This window comes from Lepisma saccharinum, unplaced genomic scaffold (assembly GCF_977018435.1).
Source record: "Lepisma saccharinum unplaced genomic scaffold, izLepSacc3.1 HAP1_SCAFFOLD_938, whole genome shotgun sequence".
In the NCBI taxonomy this organism is placed as follows: Eukaryota; Metazoa; Arthropoda; class Insecta; order Zygentoma; family Lepismatidae; genus Lepisma; species Lepisma saccharinum.
In genome coordinates, this window is record NW_028143591.1 from 55574 (window position 1) to 66000 (window position 10427).

Genomic DNA, 10427 nt, shown 5'->3' on the forward strand with positions numbered 1-10427 from the left:
AGCATTTGTCATTATCATATCTGTGCATGAAGATGATGAAGAGTGTCGTTTCTAAAGCTCTCTACAACTGTACAATACAGCTTCAACCCTACTTGTGAGCTCAGTGCCGTCTTACAATGCCGGTTCACAGATTCTTTGTTTGTACGCAACGTCATCACGGGTAGGCCATGACCGCAACGCGATATCAGAACCAAAGTCTCAAATGTGTGATGAATAGGCGGAAAATCGACATATTTAAACGTAGTGTTCCCAGAGGGTGCGAATGGAGTGATGTTGACTGCAATCCTTGACCTACGAATGATGACGTCGCATGTACACTGTGTCTACACAGGCTTTGCTTTACGAGATGGCTTTGTCCGTAGCAAAAGGAACGACTTGGTCGTATTCAGAACCTTGAGAGGGAAGACAGCCCATGCCACGAAGGAGACTGTGCTCCCCTGGAGCTGGAAGATACATGAACTAAGAGGAAGAGACACTGAACCATCACTACACTTTGGATATCATGTGTTTGCTGTCATTACAAGCGTCCTCGGCATGGAACACGTAGTGGTTCCTGTGCCAGTGCATGTAGTTGTCGCACGTCCTCCTCGCCATGCAGCAGGGGTTGCTCCTGGAGGGGTGGAACTTCGGGGAGGGCCCACCGTTCATGTGGGCCGCGCCTCCCCGGGCGGAGTACAGAACCTGGCGGTGCCCAAGGCCACAGTCGCACGTCGCCCCCGCCCTCGCTCCGGGAGGGTAGTCATCGTGAGTCCCTGTGGAAGAGAAGAGAGTATCGGACATAACTGGGTCCACATTGTTACAAGAAAGAGTTTAAAAGTTCAGACATTGGCTTGTCTTACCATAAGACCACAAGGACTTTCCTCAACCATAGATTCTCTCCTAGATAATAAGGATTGAAATGAGTTCAGTAAAATATTAAATTATCTCCAGCGAGCTGGGATTGATGGAAGATGTTACCAATGTGTCGAGAACAATATTGAAATAGTATCATGCCCCCTCTTCCAATACGTAACCTTCCAGGTGGCAAACGACTAGGTTTAAGTCTCGTAGATAGTAAATATTATAGTGATTTCTATAGGAGCACATAAACTTGTGTTAGTCCATAGTCGATGGCAGTATCCAGTATTACCGGTATTTATATTCTTTATCCACCTGTTTTCTTATTTTCCTATTTTATTTCTTCCTACCTTGTAATCAAGGGTTACCTGGTTCGATACCCGGTGAAGGCATATTGCCCAGTGGTTCGGATTCAATGTTTAACTGTAGATCCAGTCCCGATTTGCCTCTCGGAGCATTAGATGGGCTTAAAGTAAACTATGACAAACAAACTTTTCCTCTGTTTCCCCTTTTCTTCTACCTTCATTTGTTTACGTTTCCATCACGTTGTCTCTTTATTTCCGACTCATTCTTTCTCTTTCTCTCCCTCCCTCTCTCTTTGTGTTGTTCGCAAGTGCCAAACAACTTGGGTTATGTTTCATAGATAGTAAAAATCAAAGTAATTAAAATGTACTGTATTTATTTCCCAGATGGGACACGTGGGTTTGCATTAGTCCATCATAGTCAGTACAATAATATTATTAACTTTTATTTATATTATTTGTTCCTCTGTTTATTTGTTCTTTTCTTTCTTAGTTCCTTCCTCCCTCTGTTTCTCGCTGTCACCTTCGATCTCAGATGGAGACGCATTACACATTGAATTAAAATGATTTCGACTTTTTAACTGTAGGTCCAGTCACGATTAGCCTATCTGCACATTTTCCTCTGCTACTCTATCTCTTTCTTTGTTCCTATCGTTTTGTTTCCAGCACTTATTTTCTCTATTTTTGACTACTAGTGTATCTGTGTAATATTTGCTCTAGTAAATGATTCTCAAATTTTCTCGTAAGGCTATTTAGTTAGGTTAAGAGTATTTTACAATGGATCACAGCCAACCCTTGTCCACCAAGCAACAATGCTCCTGACAATGAACTTAAAAAACCTGTGAAATTAATTGTTTTTGTGTGTATCACCATAAAACATAACGTCTGCACTCCTATCTAGCCACAGTGGTTTGGCACCGTTGACCAAAGAAACAGGAAATCTAATTTATGGTTAACGACGCCAATATATTTCAAAATGTTAACATTGTCCCCTCTCCTCCCCAATGGACGACCAGCTGTGTCACAACAGAACTGATTACTATTTTGCCGATAAACCAATACGCCATTATACTCTGATTTATCGGCTAAAACTTTGTCCCCTGCAAAACTGACCTCATGTGTAGCGAGGGCACAGGGCGTAACATGCAAGAGTTAACAGATAAGGGCTTCTGTGTTATAGAGCTTTACATTAATTATCTGGCTTTAAATTGGTATTAGGAACTCCATATTCCACGTAACTTACGGTTAGCACATTCCAACTACGTCAGACGTTTGGAGAATATTGCGTGCAGCAACTCGAAGTGTTTCTAAATTAACTTCCCTGATGGCTTTAATCTCATTGCACACTCATTGTGACGTCGATCGCTGATAGGGTCCTTCTTGTCAAATCCGAATCTTTTCTCGTTGAAACTTTTAAATCGCAGTTCGAAATAACACATTTAAATTTATGTTCTGATGTTACTTTTTCTTCAGCTTATTTCTCTAAATGTTACTCATATTCGGATCTATAAAGACTATGGAAATATGCAATTGCAATAAGAGAACACAGCAATAATAAAGGCGTAGTATTTCGTTGGAAGTACAACCCCAATTTAAAAGACGCGCTTTGAGGCTATGGCTTTGAGAGTAGTTCATTAAACTGCCACTATAAGCGCCACTGCTTCTTCGGTGGTCTTTGCTGCTACTTTGTAGTATTCATATTTCTTAACGTTGCTCATATTGAGAATTTGTTAATCGTGGTAAGAAAAATTCAAAGTGTAAATGCAGATAATGTCTACATTGTTCAAACTATACAAATCAATGATCAATTCTGTTTTCTTCCCCTGACTCGCTGAGCCCGCTAAGGAGGAGTGCCAAGTGAACTCTTGAATCCTGTTGTTCTTGGATGTCGTATATATTACTATAGAAATAGTGGATAAATATTATTACCAACTTTATTCGATTTTCTATACTCCATATATTAATAAAATAATCTTGCATTACCAATTAAATGCACATTTAATTGATGGAAATTTATGCAGTGTATAGATATCCTACTTGACATCTGTTTCAAGTTTCACTTTTTAAAAAGTGTTGTGATAGTAATATTGATAAATGCTCTCCTAGCTATCCGACGCCCGTGATCTTCAAGCCTTGTAATTAAGGCATTCGTATTTATTTCGTCCTATTTATCCTCTGTGCATAAAGTAGATTTAACAAGTAATCATCTTTACACGCCGGAAAATTATAGAAATAAAAATAATTTCATTAATAATTTGTTTCTAACCTTGACCTAGTGAAGAAAGTTTGCCAACTTGTGACGTCTCAGGATCAACATTTCGCGTAAGAGGCACCATTGTGCATTCATTCCCTGTATCTCGCTACCGCCTTTTCTTGATCGATTTTGTCCGTTTACTGCATGCAATTCGCTTGTAGCACGGTAGATGACGCTTCGAGCATTAACATCGTTCCGTTCAAACGTTACTACTGCCATCTATTGATAAATGTATACAACTACCATGGCTAGCATAAAGCCAATGTATGAACTCTAATCCTAAGCAAATTATAATTACTGGTATGAGGAAAGGGGAGAGCCCCAAAAGAAATAAATAAGAAGTTCCACCCTACACAAGTAGTGTTTCATAACTTTAATCTGTAGTTTCCCGAACCTAAGATTTTGAACGTGGACAAGTTAATATATAACCAGAATTTAACAATTAGAGACACACCGTTAAGAGCATTACAAGAACAATGGATAGTGATTATCAGTGGCGGCGATTACGCCGATTAGATATAGCCGTCTGTGCTATACACGTAAACACCAATAAATTTGAAACATATCCTTAATATGAACAAAATGAAAGATGAATACAAAATGATACTAGGCTACCGGTAATGTAGTAACCAATAACATTAGGCTAGGTTTGGTCATATTAGTCAATAGTTAGTCAATATTCTTAGTCATATTAAGTGTGTGCGCGTGAGGTGTACGTAAACAAATCTAATAACTGCCTCCTTTAACTATAACCTAGACACTTGTTGGGTTACTGACTTGTAATGAACAAAACAAATTTGATTTACGTTCTTAATAAATGAATTATGACTATACGTAGGGAACATAGTAAACGCACAGAAAATTTCCTCAGTTTCAATATTTTCCTTTCAACTTGATTACTTGATTAACCGAAACGAGAATTTCTGTTTCGCCTAAAATGACCGACAGGTGTCAGATTAGATAATCTTGTGTGATGATGAGCCATTAGATGAAACTGGATGTACTCAAACTAAGTAATATCCGATTTTTAAAAATACTTTTTTTTTTAGTTTGTCTACCACTTCTGGTTCATTTTACTGGGTGATTGATTTCTTTTTGTATTACAGAATAAACGCCCGATTCTCCGTGAAAACACTGGTGCTATATGAAATTATCTTTATTCTCAGTTACCAGAGAAATGTGCAAAAATATTTGTGATCGTCCCGTTCAAGTTTAATAAGTTTGCATTAATTAATATATTGACTGTAAAATTTAGTTTTGTAATAGGGTAAGAGAGAGCTAAGGCCTTACATTATGTTAATATATATATATAATGTGTGTGTGTAAATATGTGCTACCTTCACGGGGGATGGGCAAACCTGATGTTACATCCCGTTTTATTCCATGTGCCATTTTTTTTCGGAATCTCCAGACTTGTTTGGTCCGGTTTTTCGTCCAAGTAACAGGATAAAGTCGGTAAGTGGTGGAAGACTAGACTAAACTAAACTAAACTAGACTAAACTTCACAGAGAAAGGTCCCGTCCAAGTTCACGTAACTATTTTCGATTCGTCCATTGTTGTGAACGTTATCTTGTCACGAGGACAGAGCTTAACACTTTTTAAAAAGAGAGAAAAGTCCAATTCAGTTGTCACCTCAGATCTCGAGTTGTTGGAAATCGTTACGAAATCTTATTTAAAAAATTCCAAGAAGTGCGTCTTCGAGGTGGGAAAAGAAAGAGAAAAATCAAATCACGGTTGTCGAAAGTTTCACACTCCAAATGTGGAGAAAATTATTATCTAAAGATTATATTGTGAAACACGTCGCTCGCACATACGATAGATCTGGATTCACCGAGATGAAAGTCGCCAAGTTAGGGAGCGAGATTTGCTACGGAAGTTAAGCTTATAGCAGTAGAGTTATGCATCACACATGACGCATTATAGTGAAGCAAATACTATTTCAGGAGGGCAGCATGCATTTTTGACCCCCCCTTAAGTTCTATCTATGTTATGAGTTTTTATTTTGAATGAATAGAGAAGTATAGTATGTATAAAAAAATATTGGCAAGCTATCTTCCTTCAAATGATGACGTCAGTGAGGTTACTCCTAATAAAAGGTAGCTCCGTGGCGGGGGCCTCCCCCATGATGCAGTGGTAGCGTCGTCGCCTTGTAATCAAGGGGTCCCGCGTTCGATACCCGGTGGAGGCACAGTTGGTTCGGATCCCACTTTAAACTTTAGGTCCAGTCCCGATTTACCTTACTATGCATAAAGCGGACTTAAGACACCAACTCAAATAAAAAAATTAAACCTCCGTGGCGGAGTGGGTAGCACAGCGCGCTACGACGCCAGAGGTCTCGTGTTTGAATCTTAGCCTGGACATGGGTGTTTCTTTGTGATTCTTCTTTCATCATTTCATTGTAGTATGAAAGGTCCATCAAGTTACTAAAACATGATACGTATTTTTCACTACGGCCTTCCTGATGGTATAGTGGTGACGTCATCGCTTTGAAATCTAGTGGTTTCAGGTTCGATACCCGGTGAAGGCACAGTGGTTCAGATTTCTCTTTAAACAATACGTTAACCGATTAACCAATTTGAGCATTGACTGATTGATTGAGATGGTGTTGCAAGTCCACTTTGTGGACAGTAAGGCTAATCGGGACTGAACCTACAGTTTTTAAACTGGGATCCGAACCACTATGTGCCTCCACCGGGTATCGAACCCGGGACCCCTTGATTACAAGGCGATGATGGTACCACTGCGCCATCGGGGAGACCTCAACCAATTTGAGCATACAGTGGAGTTAAAAAAACTTTGAATTTTTTCGAAACTTTGAATATTTTTTACTAACATTATCATATCTTAGATAAGGTTAATCACGATTGTTTTGGTTTGGTAAATATAAACACAGAACTGCGTGAAATGATAAGTGACTGCTAGATTTACGATATTGACACCAGAAATACCAAGTTCGACTCCTGGCTTCAGCACTGGTGTTCCTTTGCAAGTCTCCTTTTATCAATTTCATTTATTATAATTCTTCTTCATATTCACGACTAGCCAAAATCGGCAGAAAAAAGCGATGCAAAAAAAGATAAATACAAATACGAAAATTTTGAAGCTAACTTCAATATGAGCATTGTCCTCGTAACAAAACAGTTTCCTAGTATTGGCCTTCCCTTTGAAGTGATTGTTACTCTAGTTCTCACCTTTGGTGTTGCCTTTCCATTCTCTCAGTTTCAGATTTCTGATTCAGTGTCTTCAGGCGACGAAACTCAACTTTCAGCAAGGTCTTCAAAGTTTCAACAGACTCTGCATGAAGGAAAACGACACTTTGTTCTCTCACAGAGCGCCGACGGAAATTTGCAGTTTCGAGCGTTCGTGTTGACATTCAACTCACGGTTCATGAGCGGGAATATTATTAAATTATCGTTTACAATATTTAACTCTCAGAACTTATATTTGGAATGTAAACATCAGAAGTGTAACGAACTTCAACAGATAAGAGAATATCAAACTACATCCTGTTGAATCCAACTGTGACCTTCGAGAATTTTGATTATTACTCCATTCAGAGGATAGAGAATCTGTAACACAGAGGAAGTATTTACATTGAGTTCCAGAAATTCATAACCCACTGGTGAAAGAATGATTACTTTGTTAACCTCAGGAAGAGGAATCATTCTCTATTGCTACATAAGCACCGCGCACCTAGAAACTTTTCAGGTGAGCGAGAGAAAAGTTATCAATGAGCTAAGAGCGCCCAGTCTACCTTGCGCACTGTACCAAGGTGTAAAGAATAGTACACAATCCTGATTGGAAATTATATATGGCCTACTTTATTATTTACCTGTTGTAATAGGACCTCCCAGATGTCGTGGGGGTTTACCTGTCGCCTTGTAATCAAAGGGTTCCGGGTTCGATACCAAGTGAAGACAAATTGCACACTGATTAGAATCTCACCTTAAACTGTAGGTCCAGTCCTGATTGGCCTATCTGAGCTGAAAGTGGACTTCAAACAACATTTCACTTATTGTAATAATATGTTTCGAGAAGCACAGCTTCTTTCGTCTTCAAGTAATCTTTCGTAGCTTTCCTTTTTTAACAATGGTGGGGAATGAGCATCCAATGGATCTGAGAAATATTAATTATTCAGTGCCCTAACCACTACTGTCAATCTGTTAAAGGATGTAGAAGACATCAAACAACTTTTCTAAAAAAAAACAACATTTTGTTCGTAGAGACATTGAACCGTAGAAAAACTATGTTGTCTGTATGTATGCAACCACGACATACAGCTTTTCTTTTGTAATTGTTGATAACCTAACAGCGAGGTGATTCCTACTTCTTGAGTCATGTATTAATCACTATTGCGTATAAAGGATGGGGGATACATACAGAAATATTCACACCCCAAAGGCCTCCGTTGTCTACACAGTCTATATATAGACAGCAAAAAATAAAGTGCATGGCAACCATCAGTCTGTGGGGCGTTGTTTCATTCACACACAACATAAAATATTTTTCTTTAGGTTTCTTGGGAACAAAAACATCGATAGAAGAAGTTTTAAGCCTTGATGCTCCCTCTACTCACTGAAAATTTCATCGGTGTTGTACTTGTGCTTGTAAGGAGTGGAGACTTGAGTGCTTTTCCAGCTCCTGCCAAGAACTTACCAGAGCGAGATTTGGAGTAGGATTGGCTGTATCGGCGAAACATGGGGGGTGTTTCCCCTCCCTCTGGGTTGGATCGTTTTCTATCACAGTGCCATTCGCACACTACGTTGCGGAAGTACTGGCGAAACCTGCGAAAGATAAGAGAAAATTCAATTTTATGCAACAGTGCCTACGAATTACCTGAAAATATTAGGTAGAGAATTAACCAACAGTAATCAATTATACGTATATATCTAAATCATTGAACGAGAAGTTTCTCTTTTAGTACAGGACGTGGAGAGGGGAGAAGGAAATTCATGTACGTTATATCTATATGCCACTCCCATACGTTCGCGTTATATATTCGATCCCAGGACCACTACACCACGTGGATTGGCTAAGAGGGAATATCAAAGCACAATTCTTCACACAAATACACTAAACGACATTTGTTAATATTCGGAAACAGAACAGTTGTTGTAATTCATTGCTAAGCCAGTAGCTCTATGATTTCTGGTTACTGTAGTCTTTCCTTCCTTCCTTCTTTCTTTTCATTCTAAATTATCTTAGCGTGATCTAAGGGTTGAATAAGGATAATAAAAGGGACAGCGAGGGAGATCGGCTCAGACACACGATAAATATACATTTTATGCATGCAATGTTAATTGGACATTATTCATTGTCTAGTGCTAGTTTTTACTAAGACCAAAATAATAATATGTAGTACAAAACTGAGTGTGTAACGGACCTGTTACGGGTCCCAGAATAGACCAGGAACAAAATTAACTTTGTAGCATATTGCATTCACTTACATATAAGCCCAAATAAAGCTTATGAATAGATAAACGGAGGTACCGCAATTCAGAGAAAACTGACGCCATCCTTTTTAATGAAAGGCACCAGGTCAAAAAGCGCATACCCCTGAATGTATGCGGGTGGAGGCCGGCTCGTCAAGGGGTTCCCGCCTTTATTTTAACAGTTTTTTTGTTTCGAGGGAGCACCTCTTCTCCCGTCTTCTTCGAGCCTTCGACAGACCTATCGTTTTTACTGCAAATCCAGTGCGGTAACAAACCACTCCACGATTACTTCTGAATTTTAGAATTTGAAAATTTTGAACATGAAACTTGGAATTTTGTACTAAATTTGCTCCACTATGCTATCATTTCTATTCGCTGAAGAGAGGGGACCATAGTTGCTTGAATACTACTGGGATGACTTAGAGGTTGTTTTTTTACCATTGCCATGAAAGCCGATTCTTTGATTTTCCTTTGTGTCCAATTCGGTTCTTTGTGTAGTATTGTTATTTTTGTTCCATTAAATTCTATGGGATTCACTCCATGCATCCGCTGATGTTCAGAGAATTGTTAGATACACACGTTTCTTGCCGTAGACGAGATGTGACTGGACTCAGCTTCAAACGGTAGCTGATCTACAATATTTATTTCGATTTTCTCAAATCGGTTTGGATGCTTAAATATACATACAGGTATCCCAGTAAAGTCCACGCGTTTACTTGGTTAACGTCCAAGAACTGAAGAAATCCGCCGCCAAAAAACGTGGGTGTGGATAAATAGCGGGTGACATGTTTTCCTCCAATCACACTCAACCTTCAGCGAATGGGCGCAGCTGTCATTCTGCTCGTCTACTCCACATGACAGCGGATACGCTGTTGCCGTACTTTGCAACTTCAATGTGGAGACCGTGGAAAGGTGCTTGTGCGCGGAGGGACAAGGTGACGTAGAGTAGATGTGTGGCAACACTGTGGGTTGAATGTGATTGTTGCAGCTGGTGGGCGCGCTCCGTGGACTTCAAAGCCATCCGGTCGTTAACGTAGCCAGCGTGTCGACTACACCTGTCATTCAGATTCGGCTACCCACGCTGGTACCTTTCCACCGGATGAGGTAAGTAATGGAATCCGTAAGATATGTACTCCAAAACGACAAGAACATCTTGCCTCTAGAATATACCCATCTTACATTCCTAAATCATTCAACACTAGAGATCCTCACCTGGCGTTCATCCAGTAGTAGATGAGCGGATTCACCATGGAGTTGGACATGGCCAGCCAGTAGAAGAAGAGATACAAGTGCTGGATGTACTTGGTGTAGGCCACCGAGTTGTCGTAGTGGCTGTAGATGAAATACCCGTGATATGGAAGCCAGCAGATGGCGAAAATGGACACCACGACGATAAACATTCTCACCACCTAAAAAATACAAAGGAAGAGGATTTCATCATCCACAGTGTTTGAGTTTATACTCTTCAGCAAAGAAGTGCATTATTTCTTCGGGAACTTACTGTATGTACTTTTTATGAGCAATTGTGACAAAAGTACAGTTTGCAGGAATTAGTTACAATGCATTTGCTACAATATATTACAGATACTGTATCTTTTTTGC

At 39.6% G+C, this 10427-nt stretch overlaps 1 protein-coding gene across 1 annotated transcript; it reads right to left on the bottom strand.

Annotated features, from left to right (window-relative positions):
• Positions 1–414: 414 nt before the first annotated feature.
• LOC145983434 (substance-K receptor-like) lies at positions 415–10234 on the bottom strand (the record flags this gene model as incomplete). The annotated part of the gene is made up of 3 exons (XM_083116544.1): positions 415–752; positions 8050–8177; positions 10038–10234. Coding segments are annotated over 3 exons (591 nt in total), but the record flags the coding sequence as incomplete, so codon positions are not given.
• Between the last annotated feature and the right edge of the window lie 193 nt (positions 10235–10427).